At 37.4% G+C, this 21,116-nt stretch overlaps 1 protein-coding gene across 1 annotated transcript in view; it reads right to left on the bottom strand.

Annotated features, from left to right (window-relative positions):
- LOC132391478 (protein diaphanous homolog 3-like) overlaps positions 1–21,116 on the bottom strand; it is a 583,252-nt gene that overhangs the window by 491,296 nt on the left and 70,840 nt on the right. Inside the window, exons 4-5 of the mRNA XM_059964736.1 lie at positions 6,119–6,223; positions 2,677–2,813 (exon numbers count right to left, since the gene is read on the bottom strand). Coding sequence (XP_059820719.1) covers positions 2,677–2,813; positions 6,119–6,223 — 242 coding nt within the window. The remainder of the gene's footprint in view (positions 1–2,676; positions 2,814–6,118; positions 6,224–21,116) is intronic.

Below are 21,116 nucleotides of genomic sequence, written 5' to 3'. Positions count from 1 at the left end.
GGATTTGCAGAGGCATGAGAGGGTAGCTGATTAAAGTTTACTGGAAGAAGCCACAAGCAGGGACGATGGCAAAACAGCAATGGCTGGAGGTTCTGGGGGGGAATTCGGAAGACACATGATGGATACATCCCAAAGATGAGGAGGCATTATACAGGGAGAATGAGGCATCCATGTGTCAGGAGGTAAGCCATAGACAGCATAAAAGCAAAAGAGAAGGCATAAAGTCTATCAAAAATTAGTGAAAAGTTAGATGATTGGGAAGCTTTGAAAAACCAACAGAAGGCAACAAAATAAGCCACAAGGAGAGGAGGGAGGAAGTTAGCCAATAATATTAAAGGGGATGCCAAAAGTTTTTTTCAGACATAAAGAGTAAAAGAGAGGCAAGTAGATACTGTACCATTGGAAAATAATGTTGGACAGTTAGTAATGGGGGACAAAGAAATGGCAGATGAACTGAAGTAGTATTTTGCTTCAACCCTCACTGTGGATGACACCATTTGCCAGAGAATGTCAGGGGGTAAGAAGTGAGTGTAGTTGCAATTACTGAGGAGAAGGTGCTTGGGAAGTTGAAAAGTCTGACAATCGATATGTCACTTAGACCAGATGGGCTGCACCCAAAGATTCTGAAAGAGGTAGCTGTAGAGAAGGTGGAGGCATTAGCAATGATCTTTCAAAAATCACCAAGTTCTGGAATGGCTCCTGAGGACTGCAAAATTTCAAATATCACTCCACTCTTTAAGAAGGGAGATAGAAGAAAGGAAATTATAGGCCAGCTAGCCTGACCAGTGATTGGGAAGATGTTGATGTCCATTATTAAGGATGGGATTTGGAGATACTTAGAGTCACTTGATAAAGTAGGTCAAACCACCATCATTTCCTTAAGGTACAATCTTGCCTGACTAATCCATTGGAATTCTTTGAGGGAATAGCAGGCAGGATAGACAAACAAGAATGAGTTGATGTTGCTTACTTGGATTTTTAGAAAGCTTTCACCAAGACACTGCACATGAGGTATCTTGATAAAAGCCCATGGTATTACAGGAAAAATACTAGCATGGATAGAGGATTGCCTAACTGGCAAGAGGAAAGGAGTGAGAATAAAAGGAGCCTGTTCAGATTGGCTGCCAGTAATTAGAGGTGTTCTGTATTCAGACGGCTTTTCACATTATCTATCATCAATTTGGATGATGGAATTGATGGCATTGTGGTCAAGTTAGCAGACGATATAAAGGTAGGTGAAGGGGCAGGTTGTGTTGAGGAAGCAATCTGCAGAAGGACTCAGACAGATTGATAGAATAGGCAAAGAAGTGGCATATGGAATATAGTGTAGGGAAATGTATGGTCATGCACTTTGGTAGAAGAACCAAAGGATTACATTATTTTCTAAATGGGGATAAAATTCAAAACTTAGAGATGCAAAGGGACTAGGGAATCCTTGTACTGAATTCCCAAAGGGTTAACTTGCAGATTGAGTCTGTGGTGAGGAAGGCAAATGCAATGTTTAGCATTCATTTTTGAGAGGACTTAGAATATAAGAGAAAGAATGTAATGCTGAAGCTTCATAAGGCATTAATTAGACTGCACTGGAAGTAATGTGAGCAGTTTTGGGCTCCTTATCGATGAAACGATGTGCTGACATTGGAGAGGATCCAGAGGAGGATCACAAGAATGATTCCAGGACAAAACGGTGAATGTATGAGGAGAGCTTAATGGCACTGGGACTGTACTTGCTGGAGATTAGAAGAATTGGGGGGGGGGGGGGGGGGGGTTAGATTTCATTGAAACCTATCAAATATTGAAATGCCTAGATAGAGTGGACGTGGAGAGAATGTTTCCTATAGTGGGGGAGCATAAGACCAGAGGGCACAGCCTCAGAGTAAAGGGACATCCATTTAGAACAGAGATGAGGAGTAATTTCTTTAGCCAGAGGGTGATGAATCTGTGGAATTCATTGCCATGGACTGCTAAACAATGCTTCAAGTAATCAGTTTTTAAAAAACATCAATTGCGTGTCTTTGTTATCAAAGAGCAGTTATTTTTCTCACTAAAAGGTGGCGAGAAATAAGCAGTAAGATAATTCAGAACTGTTTTGCTAATTGTGGTTTCAAGCATTCAGGCTCAGAGATTCCAGAAACAGCGCAGAGTGAAATAACTTCATTACTTCAACAAGTTAGGCACTATGAAGAATTTGAAGGTATTGACAATCATCTTGAATGCTACAATGAAAATGAAGATTTGGAGGACGCAATCATCCTCCAAATTCACTGTATGAATTGTATGATTTTGTTCATTGCATACACTGGATGAAATCCTCCGTTGATAACTACAAGGAACTAAAAAAAAAGTTTTATAATACTGTATTACTATTGGTAGTGTTCTAATTTGTTCCATGTTTCATTTAAAGATGCAATTTTTCACTCAATTTCTCTTCTTTATATCTTTTGAACCATTTCCATGAAACCAGCTAATTGGGCAGTTGCTTAATTAGGCTGAAATGTACTGGTCCTGATGTGTCCCTGGTTAATTGGAATCCACTGCAATTGAGACCTTGTATGGAAACTTGATTTCAAAGTACAAGTTTTAACAAACTCAGTTGGTCATGTGTTAAACGACTAAATCATATTCTGTATGTTTTCTGCGAATGTCCAACTGCACCTCTGGGATCATCTTCCTTACCTGACAGTATTGCTGGTCAATGAAACACGAAGCGATTCCAGAGAAGCAAGAAGTCTTTCATCTCCAGCAGCCATTCTTAGCTCATAGATGAACTCATGGGGTAATGTAGCACTGTACTGCTTGTTTTTCAAACCACTCTGAGAAGTAATACAAAAAAAATTCACACTGAGATCTTGTTTTATTCAGGGATACAAGACATACCTTGCCCAAATTGATCTTAGAGTTGGAGTTATAAAGTGAATTGAATTGACTTTATTTCTTACATCCTTTACATACATGAGTAAAAATCTTCACCTAACATCTCCATCTGAATTTGCAATGTTTTGCAATTTTTTCACCACACAGCTGGTACGTACAGACCACGTGAGGTTCTCGGTGATGTTTATGCCAAGGAACTTAAAGCTATTCACCCTCTCAATCACAAATCCATTGATGTCAAGAGGGATTAGCCTCTCTCCATTCCTCCTGTAGTTCACAACCAGCTCCTTTGTTTTTGCAACATTGAGGGAGAGGTTGTTCTCCTGACACCACTGTGTCAGGGTGATGACTTCTTCTCTATAAGCTGTCTTGTTATTATTTGAGATAAAACCAATTAATGTAGCATCGTCGGCAAATTTAATTAACAGATTGGAGCTGTGGGTAGCAACAGAGTCACGGATATAGAGAGTAAAAGAGAGGGCTGAGGTCACAGCCCTGAGGGGCACCTGTGTTGAGGGTCAGAGGTCCAGAGGTGAGGGAGCCACTCTTACCACCTGCCGGTGATCTGACAGGAAGTCCAGGATCCAGCTGCACAAGGCAGGATGAAGGTGGAGGTTTCTGAGCTTCTTGTTGAGCCTGGAGGGAATTATGGTGTTGAATACTAAACTGTTGTCCAAGAACAGTATTTTCACGTAAGCATCTCTCTTTCCAGATGTGTAAGGATGGTGTGTAGAGCTGTGGCGATTGCGTCATCTGTCAATCGGTTGTGTCGGTAGATGAACTGTAGGGTATCCAGTGTGGGTGGCAGCATGCTGCAGATGTAGTCCTTGACCAGTCTCTCAAACCAATACAGCATGGATGCAGGCTCTTTGGCCCAATAAGTTATTCACTGAAATTTTATTTTATATTCTGCATATAATTTTTAATCATTAACATCTCAATTTATGTTCCTACATAATCAACTGAAGAATAATGCATGGCTTCAGATGCATAGTTGGACCATTTTCTTTGTCTTGTTGGAAGTCTCTTGCCTCTCACATGAGAAATCTAAGTTGCAGGAATACAAAGAATTAAGTAGTGAAGTGGGAATAATGGGATTATTCCCCAAGAGCTGCATGGACCTGATGACCTAAATGATTCTTTCTGTGTTATTACAAATATAAGATTGAAGATCTTGATTTAATCTCTCTCCTTGACTGAATAAATAGGACTTAATTTTGCACATTAAGCATTAGGGGCTGAAGACAAATTTCTACCTTAAGATATTAGGATATTCAAAAAGATTTTTATTAAGGTACTCTATACTTCTCTATCTGCATCTGCAAATTGAGAGGACTACTGTTCACCACGTGCATAACCAACCTGCATGCAGAAATACCAGCACAGTTTCAAAATTTGTCAACAGCAGAGCTTGACAGGAAACTTAACTCTGCAGACAGCTGAACCACTGGAACACTGGGAACAATGAATTTGCAAATCAGACACATTAAAAAAGGCAAAATAACTTTAAAAAGCCAAAGAATGCTATACATTTTGAAGAGGCAGCCATGTTCACGTTTGAAAAGAGCAATCTACATACATTGAGTACTAGCCATATAACCATAATCTGAGGTTATAAATGCAAAACGGTAGAATCTTAAAAACACAGGCTTTTTTCTTGAGGAACAAAAACAAAAAAAAATTATGATGTTTTCATAGATTTTTATTATCATGCAATTCTCTATCTACATTAGAGAAGCCCCAAGCCAACGACTGAATTGAATTACTGATAGTAGTGTTCTATATCCACATAGAGAAAGATAAATTTGATTGAAGCTCTTTCATTAAGCGGTTATGAAAACAATTGGCCCAGTCCATCACCGGTAAAGCTCTCCCCACCACTGAGCACATCTACACACAGTGTTGTTGCAGGAAAGCAGCATCCGTCAGAGAACATGCTTTCTTCTCACTGCTGCTATCAGGAAGGTGGTACAGGAGTTTCAGGATCCATCCCACCAGGTTCAGAAACAGTTATTACTCTTACCAAACATCAGGCTCTTAAACCAGAGGTGATAACTTCACTTGAACTGTTCCCACAATATATGGACTCACTTACAAGGATTCTTCATCTCATGTTCTCGCTATTTATTGCGTTTTTTACCTTTTTGTATTTGCATAGTTTGTTATCTTTCCACGTTGGTTGTTTGTCCTTCTTGGCGGGGTCTTCCATTGATTCTATTGTGTTTCTTTATATTTAGTATGAATGCTCACAAAAAAATGAAGCTTAGGGTTGTTTATGGTGAAATTTATGTACTTCGATAATAAATTTGCATTGAACTTCAAACTTGAGATCATAAATGTAAACTTTTCTTTCTTACTATTTGCAGACCAAAGCAAAGGTAGGCAAGTTCATTCTTTTCACAAAGAAATCAATGAGGAATGCAAAAGAATTCTTTTCAACTAAAAAAAAATCAGACTCGTGTTAATACATTAATAAAGCCAATATTTCAAAATTACCAATAAAGCCAAGTAAAATTACAATTGTTATGTACCAAAAGACTATGTTGGCAAAAGTTTATCAGGACTGGTAATAAATTCACCCCTGCATCTCGAAATACCTAACAGGTCAGATGAAATAGTCAGTAGAAATCTGTACCACTTAGGAAAAAAGTAATGCACTGAACGTCAATCAAGCTTGTAGTTAAGGTAGATTTATTAGAAAGAAATAGACTAATGTTAGCAGTAAAGCTCAAATGCTACTTTAGTTCCTGAAAAATCCTTGCAGTTATTATTCGTGAATATAATAACCATTCACAAACATTATGGCCATTTACTTTCAAGGTTACCTCTGCACAAATAAAAGCACCAAACACTTGGCTTATTAAAAAAATCTTTACTCTTAGCCAAAATTCTATCATCTTAGAGAATATTATTTAATTCCATTTGAAAAACCTCAATTCAAAGGTTAGTTACCATTAATGCCCATTTTTCTATTATATAAAAGGAGTAACATAGCAAAACAATGAAAGCATTACAAACAAGAAAGGAGAACACTGGATTATTATTTTGAAATGTTTGCCACACACAGGATACTTTGACTTTACTTCATCTAAAGAAAGCCAAGTTTCTTTGAAATAAAATGCAGCCAAGACAGTCAACTAGTTGGCATCTACAAAGCCCAGTAACACAGATGAAATTCTAAAAGCAATCATTAGAATGTATGCTGAAATTCACATCATACAGTTAAAAGTAAAAGCTCACTCACGGTATTTGAAGATGCACCAATGTACTGGACAACCATTTCTCTTTTCGTATCAATGTCCTTCTCGCGCAGAGGAACCTTTCGATCTTCATTTAAGTTCATATCTTCCTGTGAAGAGAACGATTCACTTAAGCTGACTTAATAAACTTTGTATATTGCTTTTGAATCACCTAAATTCCACTTTTGAAACCCCAAATCACAGACCACATCTAAGAACAACATTTGATTTTTTATATTCCACAAGTCTGACTAGAACTGAAACATGGTGATAAAAATCAGAATTTGCCCTGATATATTTCTCTTTAATTCTCCAAGCGGGTCACAGAAAGTAATTTTTTTTCTTAATTTAATAGCAACTGAAGACTTCAGGCAAATGCAGCAGCAATTTAGACACAAGGAAGTCAGCACATAGTAGCTATTCATGATTTTGGCTATGAAATATTACCTTGCACAGAAACAGAACTCAGTTTTTTTTAAAGCTGCACAACATATTTACCAAAGCAAACAGCACGGCAATCTGCAATTTCTTCTGAACATCATCTGAGTAAATGCAATAGCTTATCAATTTTCTTACTTCATCTGCCATCTTACAAAGGTTGAGATTTTCAACTCCCTTGGGCATAATCTCTTAGTCTTTTCATTCTCCCCAGGAGAATGAAGTTGCTGAGCACCTTCCTGGACCAAAGTTATGGGCCATGGATTTCCTCACATTGTCAAAAGAGGCTTTATAAACACCTTTATAGTTTCTCCTGTCCTACCAGAAATCTTGTGTCCTCATGAAACAGCACAAAATACCCATTTAGGAAGTCTGCTATCAGGCATAAAGACTGCCCATAAGAACTTGTGTGTGACAAGAGCCTCAGTGGTGAGGAAGTTGGCCCAGAAGAGGACTATAGCTTTGATTCACATGTCCTGCCAATGGATTAAGAGGATTTTGCCAAAATAACATTTATGATGCTTTTTCCACCTTTGGCAGCCCATAACTTAGGCAGCTTTTCAGTTAAAAAAAAATTCTAATGCAGCAGAAAAAATAAAATCAAAAGGATTTTATCACAGGATGTGCAACAGTGTACACTAGGCCAAAAAAGACAATGCATTTTCATAAAACCATCCATTTCAAGTGGTCACCAGCTTGTTCATGACTAAAATCCCCAAACCAGATTTTAACACGTTGTTCTGAGTTCATGCTAACTTAAAATAAGATCTTGGTAACTAAAAGGCTTGTCAACAATTGATCAATTACAAAAGATTTTGTGTATAATTTTAATATACTGAAAAATAAGTCAAAGTATTCTACATAGATTTTAATCATCTCCTGTTACTTAACAAAGGATTCATTTTTGCAATGAAACCACTTACAACATTATTCGCTAAACAGCATCAAATTAATACCAAGAACTACAATCATTTTTGAAATCAGAATACATTTTAAAAATTATATTCCAAAACGCAGGTGAATACTAAATGTAAACTATACCTCTTCCCACCCTGTTTCCTATAAAACACCATCCCCTCCTTTCTTGCAATTCCACCGTCTCCACTGTCTCTGCTCTCAGAATGAGGTTCTTCATTCCTTAACTAAGGAGATGTCCTCCTTCTTCAAAGAAAGGAGTTCCCTTCCTCCACTATCAACGCTGCCCTCATCCACATCTAGTCCATTTCACGCATGTCTGCCCTCACCCCATCCTCCCGCCACCCCTCCAGGGATAGGGTTCCTCTTGTCCTTGCCTACACCCCACCAGCCTCCGTGGCCAGCACATAATTCTGAATAATGGGAAAAAACAAAAGCCAAGCAGCTCGCAGGATGGGGGAGGAAGCAGAAAGAGCCTTTTTCTTAATACGGAGCAGGCGAGGAGTTGAGCTGGACGTCAGGAGCAGGTGGGTAGTGACTTGGCCACTACTGTTGACCCACCAGCTGATGACATCTGCCTCAGTTACTTCATCAGGTAACTGAACAGATCTCCCCAGTATATGATGCAAACTCCATAACTTCAGCCATCTCTAAAGGGATTCCACCACCAAGCACATCTTTCCCACCTCCCACTTTGTGCTGTCTTCAGGGATCACTCCCTACGCAACTCCCTTGTCCATTTGTCCCTCTCCACTGATCTCCCTCCTGGCCCTTAACCTCTCAAGCGGAATAAGTGCTACACTTCCTCACTCACGACCAGTCAGGGCCCCAAACAGTTCTTACAGGTGAGGCAACACTTCACCTGAGAGTCTGTTGGGGCCATGATGCTCCCGCTGTGGCCTCCTGTATATCAGGGAGACCTGGCATAGATTGGGAAACCACTCTGCCATCTACCAGGAAAAGCTGGATCTCCCTTTGGCCACCCATCTTAATTCACTTTCCACTCCCATTCAAACATGTCAGTCTATGGCCTCCCTTACTGTCGTGATGAGGCCATAATCAGGTTGGAAGTACAACACCTTATATTCCATCTGGGTAGCCTCCAACCTGATGGCATGAACAGTGATTTCTCGAACTTCTGATAATGGCACCCCAACCTTCACCGAACTCCATTCCGATTCCCCTCTCTCACCTCATCTCCTTATCTGCCGATCACCTCCCTCTGGTTTCTCTCCCCCTTGCCTTTCTTCCATGGCCTTCTATCCTCTCCTATCAGACTCCCCTTCTACAGCCCTGTTTCTCTTTCACCTATCAATTTCCCAGCTTTTTACATCACCTCTCTCCACCCCTCCGGGTTTCACCTCATCACCTTGTGATTCTTACTTCCCTTCCCCCCACTTTCTTACTCAGACTCCTCATCTTTTTCCCCCAGTCCTGATAAAGAGTCTAGGGCTGAAACTTCAACGTACTCTTTTCCAGAGACGCTGCTTGGCCTGCTGAGCTCCTCCAGCATCTTGTGTGTGTTGCTTGAATACTAAATATTATCGTCAGCGACAAGCAATGAAGAAACTTGGAAGGAAAACGATGCCTCTCCAAATTCAAGTAATTTTATCTCCAGTCAGGCCTCAATTGAAAAATTAAGGATGAGATGGGTAATTTGTCAAAGCACACTTTCAGAATTTTGAGTCTCAAAATTATTTATTGCTTTTCAACAAGAAAACAGGATTTGTGCTTTTTATTTTCCCTTTTTAAAAACCCTCAAATGATTTTATTTTAAATGAATGAGAGCAGGAGAGAGAGAGAGAGAGAGACATTCAAACTCCAATAACCCACTTTCTAAACATATGGAAGTCCATATCTGGCCCACCAGACAATATATGTCGTAATCCCCCTCAACTCACTGGGCTCCTTCTCTTTCCACTAATTAAGTTAATTAAAACAGGTATTACTATGTTCTGAAGTATCTAAAAATTAAAATAAGAATTGGGTACTAATATGAATAATCATCCCCATCATCCAGAAAATCTGCCAGTTCAACACCAAAGTCATGAGCAGCATGATAATCAGAGTTTTATTGCAGGCTCTTCAATAACACATTTGAATTACTGGATTTTTTGCCAATCACAACTAAACCTGCATTGCATTTTCTGAAGCACACTTCATCAAAATAAATGCTAGGTTCAAGTTTGCCTCTTTGCTCTGTAATATTTTTGTTCCTAACCTTCTTTCTGCAATCTTCTTTCTACCACATTTGTGCAACTTATTTTAAACTCAACCTCTATGCCTCACTACCCGCACATTCATTCTTCTGCAGTCCATCTTCATTTTCATTACCACCTATTTCTCTGCCGGCTGTTTGTCACTCAGCCCCAACATACTCCATCTCCTTACTGGCTTTTACTTCCTCCGAGCAATATATCGGCCTGGTGGCCCTGGTGGAGGACTTTGTCAAATGGTACAAGCTTAACATCAGTAAGAGATGGTGAAGACTAAGCCTGCACTGCTCCCTGTTACTGTTGATGGTGAGGATGTGGATGTGGTAAGGACCTTTACGTACCTGGGGGTGCATATGGATGACAGACTTGAGAGCAGCACCAACACATTGGCTGTGTACAAGAAGGGCCAGAGTCACCTCTCCTTCCTGAGGAGACTAAGGTCCTTTGGAGTATGCAGGCCTCTCCTTCACATGCCCTACCAGTCTATTCTCAACAGTACAATCTTCTACATGGTGGTGCGCTGGAGCAATAGCATCAACGTGGGTAATGCCAACAGGCTCAATAAACTGATTAGAAAGGCTGGCTCTGTTATAGGAGTCAAACTGAGCATACTGGAGACTGTGGTAGAACAGAGGACCCTGCGACAATGTTTCTCATCCTCTGCATGCCACCTTGGCTGAACAGAGGAGCACTTGCAGCAATATACAAAGGCAACTGGGCTGCTCCAAAGAGTGCTATATGAGTTCATTTTTACCCTCGTCCATTAAGCTCTATGTGTCAACCTATAGCCAGGGATGTGAGGATTCTCCTCCTGTTACACTATTTTGAGAAAACATTTTTTATTTTTTCTACTCCTCTTCTAATATTTGTATATCTGTGAACATGTAATGCTATTGTGACACTGTAATTTCCTTTGAGATCAATAAAGTTTCTATCTATGCAGTGCTTCCTTCCTGTTCCAAAACCTTCTTCATAAACTTCTACAAAAGGGCTTCAGCCCAAAATGTCAACTGTACTTTTTTCCATAAATGCTGCCTGACCTGCTGAGTTCCTCCAGCATTTGTGTGTTGCTCAGATTCCCAGCATCTACAAATTTTCTGTTCTCCATAACTTGTAACTTTCCTACAAAACAATACCATTCCTTTATTACCATTTCCTTTTTGAATTTGTACTGCCTGCACCCAGTCTCATACCTTATCCATTTTCTTTTCCTTTTTCCATAAACTTCCACTGCATCCTCCTTTTTGCCTGTTGCTTGCAGATTACTGTTCTGGGTCTCTCACACTTCATAATACTCTCACTTATATCACATTCATCCTCACTTTATCAAAGTCCAAACAAAAACAGCAAAAACTGGAACAAAATATAAGTTGCTGGTGGAACTTGCCTGCCATTTTTTTCCACAGATTCTGCCTGACCTGCTGAGTTCTTCCCCACCACTTGTTTTTGTTCCAGATTCTATCTTGCACCTCCACTGAAACTAGAAACTTCTAAACTTAGAATAGAAAATACTCTTCCTTTCTGCTGACATTATACTTCTATTTTCATTTCATCCCTCTTGTCTTCCTTATTCGTTTTTCATTTTGGTTTCTTTTTCCACATTCCAATAGCTGTGATTTCAGACATCATCTTTGAGAGCTCCCTTTATCTTCTCTCCAAAAGAGATATGGAACCCACACTGAACATTTACAAATAACATTAATATTATTGAGGAAGCACAAGTCAAATATAAGTTTTTTTTAAACTGTGATGAGAAATGAAGCACGTTAGTTTTGATTTATCTTAGCTCATTTAGTAGACTGGGTAACCACATGCATGAACAGAACCTCTTCCACAGCTAAAATCAACACAACACTTCAATTGCTATTCATTGATCTGGTAAGCAGAGAGCTCCAGTGAGAAAACAAAGCCACATATTCAAATGCAAACATGCTAGGTGATTGGTTCAGATGAGAGTCTCCTAGATACATTTTGAATTCGGAGAATAATGAAATCCAACAAAGGCCTCGCAGCTGTTAGTTATTTTTAAAATAAGAGATGGATACAAGGTAAATGAATTCTTCATTGGAATTCAATAATTCAAGTAGTTCTCTATTCATGAGGGCCAGCTGCAATACATACATTTTTTTTTGAAAACCTTCATAAAGAATTAGGCAAATTCCCTCAGAACAGGTCAATTTTTAATAAAAAGGCTTTCTTGAGAAACTAAAATAGTCATGATTTTGTCATTATGTGGGTAGTCAGAAGAATGTTGCATAGATATCAATTTCTTATGCTCCTTCTTTCTTTCTTTCTTTCTTTCTTTCTCAATCTTTTTATTATTATTAATAATAAGGACAGAATACAAATGATATATTAATAAAAAAATTACAAACATATAAATTCTATTACAGATGAAAAAAGACATAAACAATAGTTACAGTATAAATGGGTTTACCAAGACATAAACCATACAGTATATGTATGAACATGGTAAGTCTAGATATTTCATAATATATGATATAAAAAAACAGAAAAAAGAAAAAAATATATATAATGCAAAATTAGCTAATCTACTAATCTAATGACTAATAAAGAAGAAAAAAGAAGCAAAAAAAAAGAAGAATAAAAAAGAAACATTGGGAGAAGAAAAAAAAGGGCTGTTTATAATATCTCACAAGAATAAATCATCATCAATGCCGTCACTTCCGGTCCTCTCAACATACATAAGCTAAAAGCTGGAAAGTCAAATGAACTTGGAACGGGGTCATATTACATCATATGAAAATATTGAATAAATGGTCTCCATGATTTTTCAAATTTAATAGAAGTATCAAAAACACCACTTCTAATTTTTTCTAAATTTAAACATAACGTAGTTTGAGAGAACCAATTAAATACCGTGGGAGGGTTAATTTCCTTCCAATTCAACAATATAGGTCTTCTAACCATCAGAGTTAGAAATGCAATCATTCGACAGGCGGAAGAAGATAAATGCAGTGAGTCCATCATTGGTAAACCAAAAATTGCGGTAATAGGATGAGGTTGTAAATCAATATTCAAAACTGCAGAAATAATATCAAAAATATCTTTCCAATATTTTTTCAAAAATGAACATGACCAAAACATATGAGTTAAAGACGCGATTTCAGATTGACATCTATCACAAATAGGATTTATATAAGAGTAAAAATGAGCTAATTTATCCTTGGACATATGGGCCCTATGTACGACCTTAAATTGTATTAATGAATGTTTGGCACATATCGATGATGTATTAACTAATTGAAGAATTCTATCCCAATTCTCACTAGGAATAATAAGGTTAAACTCTCTTTCCCAATCCTTTTTGGTCTTATAAAGGGGCTCTGAACGTACCTTCATAATTATATTATAAAGTTTTGAAATAAGCCCTTTTTGAAAAGGGTCTAATTCAAACAAACTCTCCAAAATATCTGAAGGCACAAAATTTGGAAACGTAGGGAGTACAGTACTTAAAAAATGTCTAATCTGTAAGTATCTAAAAAAATGAAATCTAGGCAAGTTATATTTGTTGGATAATTGCTCAAAAGACATAAAACAATTGTCCAAAAATAAATCAGAAAATCTTAGCAATCCCTCAGTTTTCCAAGCCAAATAAGCTTGATAAGCTTGAAGGGTAGAAAAAGCAATTAAATACAATAGGACTATTTAAAACAAATTGAGTCAACCCGAAAAATTTCCGAAATTGAAACCATATACGTAAAGTATGTTTAACTATCGGGTTGTCAATTCGTTTCGGCAATTTAGAGAGAGCAAAAGGGAGAGAAGTCCCTAAAATAGAACCCAGAGGATAAGCTGATACAGATTTAATTTCTAAACTCACCCAATGAGGGCCAAAAGATCCACCCCAATCTTTCAACCAACATGACAAATATCTAATATTAACTGCCCAATAATAAAATCTGAAATTAGGTAATGCTAACCCGCCTTCCTTCTTTGTCTTCTGTAAATATATTTTACCTAACCTGGGATTTTTATTCTGCCATATATATGAGGAAATTTTTAAATCAACATTAGTAAAAAAAGATTTCGGAATAAAAATTGGTACCGCTTGAAAAATATATAAAAACTTAGGTAAAATAACCATCTTAATAGCATTAATCCTACCTATTAGGGATAAAGATAATGGTGACCACTTAGTAAATAAGCCTTTAACCTGATCAATTAAGGGTAAAAAATTAAACCTAAATAAATCTTTATGGTTTTTTGTGATTTTGATCCCTAAATAAACAAAAGAATCATTAACTAATTTAAAAGGTAAATTTCCATATATTGGGACCTGTCTATTCAAAGGAAACAATTCACTTTTATTAAAATTTAACTTATACTCAGAAAACTCACTAAATTGAGCCAACAATGATAAAACTGCTGGAATAGATTTCTCAGGGTTAGAAATGAATAGTAATAAATCATCTGCATACAAAGATATCTTATGAATGTCTGTCCCACGATTAATACCCAAAATATCCTGTGATTCTCTGATGGCAATTGCCAAAGGTTCTAAGGCAATGTTAAATAACAATGGACTAAGAGGACATCCTTGTCTAGTGCCCCGAAATAGGCGAAAAAGGGAGATCTTTGATTATTGGTAAACACTGAGGCTACTGGAGTGTGATAAATCAATTTAATCCAAGATATGAATGTCGGACTAAAATTAAACTTCTCCAACACATTAAATAAGTAAGGCCATTCAACTCTATCAAATGCTTTCTCCGCACCTAATGAAATCACGCATTCTGAAATGTCATGTGAGGGAGTATAAACAATATTCAGTAATCTCCTAACGTTGAAAAAAGAATAGCGATTTTTAATAAAACCGGCTTCATCTTCTGAAATAATTTTGGGTAATACCTTCTCCAATCTGGATGCCAGTAACTTGGAAAAAATCTTGGAGTCTACATTCGATAAAGATATTGGTCTATAGGATGCACAATCAGTAGGGTCTTTATCTTTCTTCAATATTAGAGAAATGGAAGCTCTATAAAAAGATTGTGGCAAATTCCCCAATCTAATTATTCACTAATCTAATTAGTGAAACATGGTTGCAGGAAGGGTGTGATTGGCAACTAAATATTCCTGGATTTAGTTGCTTCAGGTGTGATAGAGTAGGAGGGGCCAGAGGAGGAGGTGTTGCATTGCTTGTCCGAGAAAATCTTATGGCGGTGCTATGGAAGGATAGATTAGAGAGCTCCTCTTTCTTTCTTTCTTTCTAAATCTTTTTATTAATATTAGTAATATGGACAGAATACAGATGATATATTGATAAAGAAATTACCAACATACACATTCCATTACATATGAAAAAAAAACATACATAATAGTTACAATATAAATGAGTTTACCAAGACATAAGCCATAAGATATATGTACGGACATAGTAAATCTAAATATTTCATAATGTATAATATAAAAAAAACAGAAAAAAGAAAGAAAAAAAAACAAAAAAAAATTTATATAATGCAAAACTAACTAATCTAATCTAATAACTATAACTAATAAGTAATATAAAAAAGAAAAACAAACAAAAGAGAAGGAGAAAAAAAAAGTGGGCTGTTTATAATATCTCGCAAAAATAAGTATTCATCAATGCCGTCACTTCCGGTCCTCTCAAAATACATAAGCTAAAAGCTAGGAAATCAAATGTACTTGGCACAGGGTCATATTACATCATATGAAAATGTTGAATAAATGGTCTCCATAACTTTTCAAATTTAATAGAAGTCTCAAAAGTACCACTCCTAGAGCTCCTCTAGGGAGGCCATTTGGGTGGAATTGAAGAATGGGAAAGGTGCAGTAACACTGATAGGAGTGTATTATAGGCCACCTAATGGGGCGCGTGAGTTGGAAGAGCAAATGTGTAAGGAGATAGCAGATATTTGTAGTAAACACAAGGTGGTGATTGTGGGAGATTTTAATTTTCCACACATAGACTGGGAAGCTCATTCTGTAAAAGGGCTGGATGGTTTAGAGTTTGTGAAATGTGTGCAGGATAGTTTTTTGCAACAATACATAGAAGTACCGACTAGAGATGGGGCAGTGTTGGATCTCCTGTTAGGGAAGGCGATAGGTCAGCTGACAGATGTATGTGTTGGGGAGCACTTCGGGTCCAGTGATCACAATAGCATTAGCTTCAATATAATTATGGAGAAGGACAGGACTGGACCTAGAGTTGAGATTTTTGACTGGAGAAAGGCCAACTTTGAGGGGATGCGAAGGGATTTAGAGAGAGTGGATTGGGTCAAGTTGTTTTATGGGAAGGATGTAATAGAGAAATGGAGGTCATTTAAGGGTGAAATTATGAGGGTACAGAATATGTTCCTGTTAGGGTGAAAGGAAAGGTTAAAGGTTTGAGAGCACCATGGTTTTCAAGGGATATTAGAAATTTGGTTCAGAAAAAGAGGGATGTCTACAATAGATATAGGCAGCATGGAGTAAAGGAATTGCTCGAGGAATATAAAGAATGTAAAAGGAATCTTAAGAAAGAGATTAGAAAAGCTAAAAGAAGATACGAGGTTGGTTTGGCAAATAAGGTGAAAGTAAATCCGAAAGGTTTCTACAGTTATATTAAAAGCAAGAGGATAGTGAGGGATAAAATTGGCCCCTTAGAGAATCAGAGTGGTCAGCTATGTGTGGAACCGAAGGAGATGGGAGAGATTTTGAATGATTTCTTCTCTTCGGTATTCACTAAGGAGAAGGATATTGAAAGGTGTGGGAAACAAGTAAGGAAGTTATGGAACCTATGACAATTAAAGAAGTGGAGGTACTGGCGCTTTTAAGAAATTTAAAAGTGGATAAATCTCCGGATCCTGACAGGATATTCCCCAGGACCTTGAGGGAAGTTCGTGTAGAAATAGCAGGAGCTCTGACGGAGATCTTTAATATGTCATTAGAAACGGGGATTGTGCCGGAGGATTGGCGTATTGCTCATGTGGTTCCATTGTTTAAAAAGGGTTCCAGAAGGAAGCCTAGCAATTATAGACCTGTCAGTTTGACATCAGTGGTGGGTAAATTAATGGAAAGTATTCTTAGAGATAGTATTTATAATTATCTGGATAGACAGGATCTGATTAGAAGTAGCCAGCATGGATTTGTGCGTGGAAGGTCATGTTTGACAAACCTTACTGAATTTTTTGAAGAAGTTACGAGGAATGTTGACGAGGGTAAGGCAGTGGATGTAGTCTATATGGACTTCAGCAAAGCCTTTGACAAAGTTCCACATGGAAGGTTAGTGAAGAAGGTTCAGTCATTAGGTATTAATGCTGGAGTAATAAAATGGATTCAACAGTGGCTAGATGGGAGATGCCAGAGAGTAGTGGCGGATAATTGTTTATCGGGATGGAGGCCGGTGACTAGCGGGGTGCCTCAGGGATCTGTTTTGGGTCCAATGTTGTTTGTAATATACATAAATGATCTGGATGATGGGGTGGTAAATTGGATTAGTAAGTATGCCGATGATACTAAGGTAGGAGGTGTTGTGGATAATGAGGTGGGTTTTCAAAGCTTGCAGGGAGATTTATGCTGGTTAGAAGAATGGGCTGAACGTTGGCAGATGGAGTTTAATGCTGAGAAGTGTGAGGTTCTACATTTTGGCAGGAATAATCCAAATAGAACATACAGAGTAAATGGTAGGGCATTGAGGAATGCAGAGGAACAGAGATATCTAGGAATAACAGTGCATAGTTCCCTGAAAGTGGAGTCTCATGTAGATAGGGTGGTGAAGAGGGCTTTTGGAACGCTGGCCTTTATAAATCAAAGCATTGAGTACAGAAGTTGGGATGTAATGCTAAAGTTGTACAAGGCATTGGTAAGGCCAAATTTGGAATATTGTGTGCAGTTCTGGTCACCGAATTATAGGAAAGATATCAATAAATTAGAGAGAGTGCAGAGACGATGTTATCTGGGTTTCAGCAATTAAGTTACAGAGAAAGGTTGAACAAGTTAGGTCTCTATTCATTGGAGCGTAGAAGGTTGAGGGGGGATTTGATCGAGGTATTTAAAATTTTGAGAGGGATAGATAGAGTTGACGTGAACAGGCTGTTTCCATTGAGAGTAGGGGAGATTCAAACTAGAGGACATGATTTGAGAGTTAGGGGGCAGAAGTTTAAGGGAAACACGAGGAGGTATTTCTTTACTCAAAGAGTGATAGCTGTGTGGAATGAGCTTCCTGTAGAAGTAGTAGAGGCCAGTTCAGTTGTGTCATTTAAGGTAAAATTGGATAGGTATATGGACATGAAAGGAGTGGAGGGTTATGGGCTGAGTGCGGGTAGGTGGGACTAGGTGAGATTAAGGGTTTGGCACGGACTAGGAGGGCCAAGATGGCCTGTTTCCGTGCTGTGATTGTTATATGGTTATATAATTGCTTCCTCAAAAACCTTACATAACCAAGGGGAAAGAGTAGCGGAAAAAATTTTTAAAAATTCTACTGTATAACCAGCTGGACCTACTGTATAACCATCTGGATCCGGTGCTTTCCCAGAATTCATTGAGGAAATAGCCCCTTTAATTTCTACATCCATAATAGAAGTATCCAATATTGAAAGATCATCAGATGATAATCTTGGAAAATTTAATTTCCCAAGAAAATCACACATGGTATTACGATCCTGAGGGAATTCAGATTGAGAGAGGGAGGTATAGAAGTCTTGAAATGCCTTATTTATCTCATCATGATTAACTGTCAAATTCCCATTCTGCTGACGAATCTTAGTGATTTGACATTTAACCAAAGCATTCTTCAATTGACTAGCTAACAGTTTACCAGATTTATCACTATGTATATAAAAATCAGATCTGGTTTTCATTAATTGATTTTTAATCGAGGATGTAAGTAATAAACTATGTTCCATTTGAAGTTCAACCCTTTGTTTGTAAAGCTCCTTACTAGGAGTAATCGAATATTTCTTATCAATCTCTTTAATTTTATCGACCAATAAAAGAGTTTCCTTCTTAATACGTTTTCTCAAACCAACGGAGTAACAGATAATCTGTCCACGTACATACGCTTTAAAAGTGTCCCAAAGTGTTCCGCAGGAGATATCATCTGTGGAATTAGTTGAAAAGAAGAAATTGATCTGCTCCTTCATAAATTTTATAAAGTCCGAGTCCTGCAATAAGGTAGAGTCAAATCACCATTGTCTGGCATTAGAAACTGTATCCGCAAATTTCATAGAAAGTATTAATGGAGCATGGTCAGAGATAGCTATAATATCATAATTACAACCGATTACCGATGGAATAAAACAAGTGTCTACAAAAAAATAATCAATTCTCGAATAAGAGTGATAGACATGTGAGAAAAAAGAAAACTCTTTGTCGTTAGGATGCCGAAATCTCTAAACATCAAAAACTCCATTATCAGTCAAAAAGGAGTTAATACAATTGGCTGACTTGTTAGGTAAAGTCTGAATAGATAAAGATTTATCCATCAAAGGATTTAAACAACAATTAAAGTCACCACCCATTATTAACTTATATTCATTTAGATTGCGTAAAGACGTAAATAAGGACTTAAAAAAGTCAGGACAATCCACATTTGGAGCATAAACATTAACCAAAGCAACCTTTTTATTACAAAATAAACCCACAATTAACAAAAATCTACCATTCGGATCCGTAAAGATATCATGTTGAACAAATGGAATAGAGGAGTCAATAAAAATTGAAACTCCTTTTACTTTAGCGTTCGAATTTGCATGATACTGTTGACCCCGCCAAAACCTAAAAAAACGAGGTTTGTCCTCCTTCCTCACATGAGTTTCTTGTACAAAAATTATATGAGCATTAAGTCTTTGGAATACTTTGAAAATCTTCTTTCGTTTAATTGGATGATTTAAACCATTAGTATTCCAAGACACAAAATTAATGGTCTGAGCCATAATTCTAAAATCAACCCTTTGGTATAGAAAGGGTTAACCAACTTGTAAACTCATGAACCCGGAAGAGGAACAAAAGTAAAGAGAGGACCCGGAAGTGCAGACAACGCAGACATATTTGAAGTTCAAAAACAGCCCAACTGAAAAAACTAACACAAACTGATGGAAAGAAAATAAAATTAGAAAACAGACCATCCCCCATCCCCCCAAGAGAAAAAGCCAAAATATGGCTTGAAAAAGGAAAAAATGAGACTAATTCTGCCCCTATGTCAGCAGAAGACCACTCCGTATATAAAGGATACATAAAAAAAACCACCCCAACTTTAAAAATTAAAATCGCTATACTAAAAACCATATTTCTAAATATAGTTAGTTGTAAAAAAATAAGAATATAGTCACTAAAAACTTATAAATCGGGCTCTAGCCCAGACAAAACAAAAAATATTTAAGCTATGATAAGCGATGCATTGTAGGAAGAAGACGAAAGAAAAAAAAAATAACACCATCTTAAACAAAACCAAAAATCTTTTTCAAAAAACCACCATCTTAATCAAAAAGAATTCACCTTCAAAGGGTTAAAAATATACCTTCGAAGGAACAAAGTTAATAGACAAGAATATAGTATAATGGTTAAAGTGTATAAGACAAAGCAATTGATATGACGAAAACACACTTTAACTTAAGTATAAAGTATCGGATAAACCTACACCAATAACCAGAGATTAATTCTGGTTTAAGAAATCAAGAACCATCTTACACGATCAGAATCGTTCATTTATTAGAGACTGGTGTCTGTAGCAGTAGGGAAGTTCTTCTCCAGAAAACTTCTCGCTTCTGAAGTTGAAAGGAAAACCTGACGAGGGACATTTGGCGGAGAGATTCGAAGCTTCACAGGGTATAGGAGCACAGGTTTCAGATTTTTCTCATAACATTCAGCCATCAACGGTTTGAAAAGAAGCCTTTTTTTCATAAGATCAGGACTAAAGTCTTCAACCAAACGGAAGTAGCATTCTTGAAATTTAACCATTCCTGCCCGACGAGCTGCACGAATAAGTTGTTCTTTGTCGTGTACATAGTGAAACCAGACAATTACAACCGAAGGTTTATCTGTAGCACTCGGTGATCGACGCCAAATTCTATGTGCGCGATCCAATAAAGGAGGGTTATTTGGGAAAATCGACGGAAACGCTTCTTTTAATAGTTGAGCAAAATATTTCAAAGGGTCATCTTTTTCTATGCCGTCTGGAAGACCAAGTATACGTAGGTTCTGTCTTCTGGACCGATTCTCAAAATCGTCACTCTTGGCTTTAAGTGCTTCCATCAGTTTAATGGTCGAAATTAAATCCTGTTGCAGTTTTTCAATAGTCAAATCTCGTTTCCGTGCATCTTCGTACAGAGATGCGATAAGAGCTTGCTGCTGGTTAATTACTGAATCCGTCTGAACCATGTAATCTTGAAAAGCCTTTACATCTTGTTTAAAAAATTGTTATAGTTCATCAAATTTTTTGTCCAAAACCTCCATAAACAATTCATAAGTTAAT

Source organism: Hypanus sabinus, chromosome 3 (genome assembly GCF_030144855.1).
Source record: "Hypanus sabinus isolate sHypSab1 chromosome 3, sHypSab1.hap1, whole genome shotgun sequence".
NCBI lineage: Eukaryota > Metazoa > Chordata > Chondrichthyes > Myliobatiformes > Dasyatidae > Hypanus > Hypanus sabinus.
The sequence above is the reverse complement of the archived record's forward strand: the minus strand, read 5'-3'. Positions and strand labels throughout refer to the sequence as shown.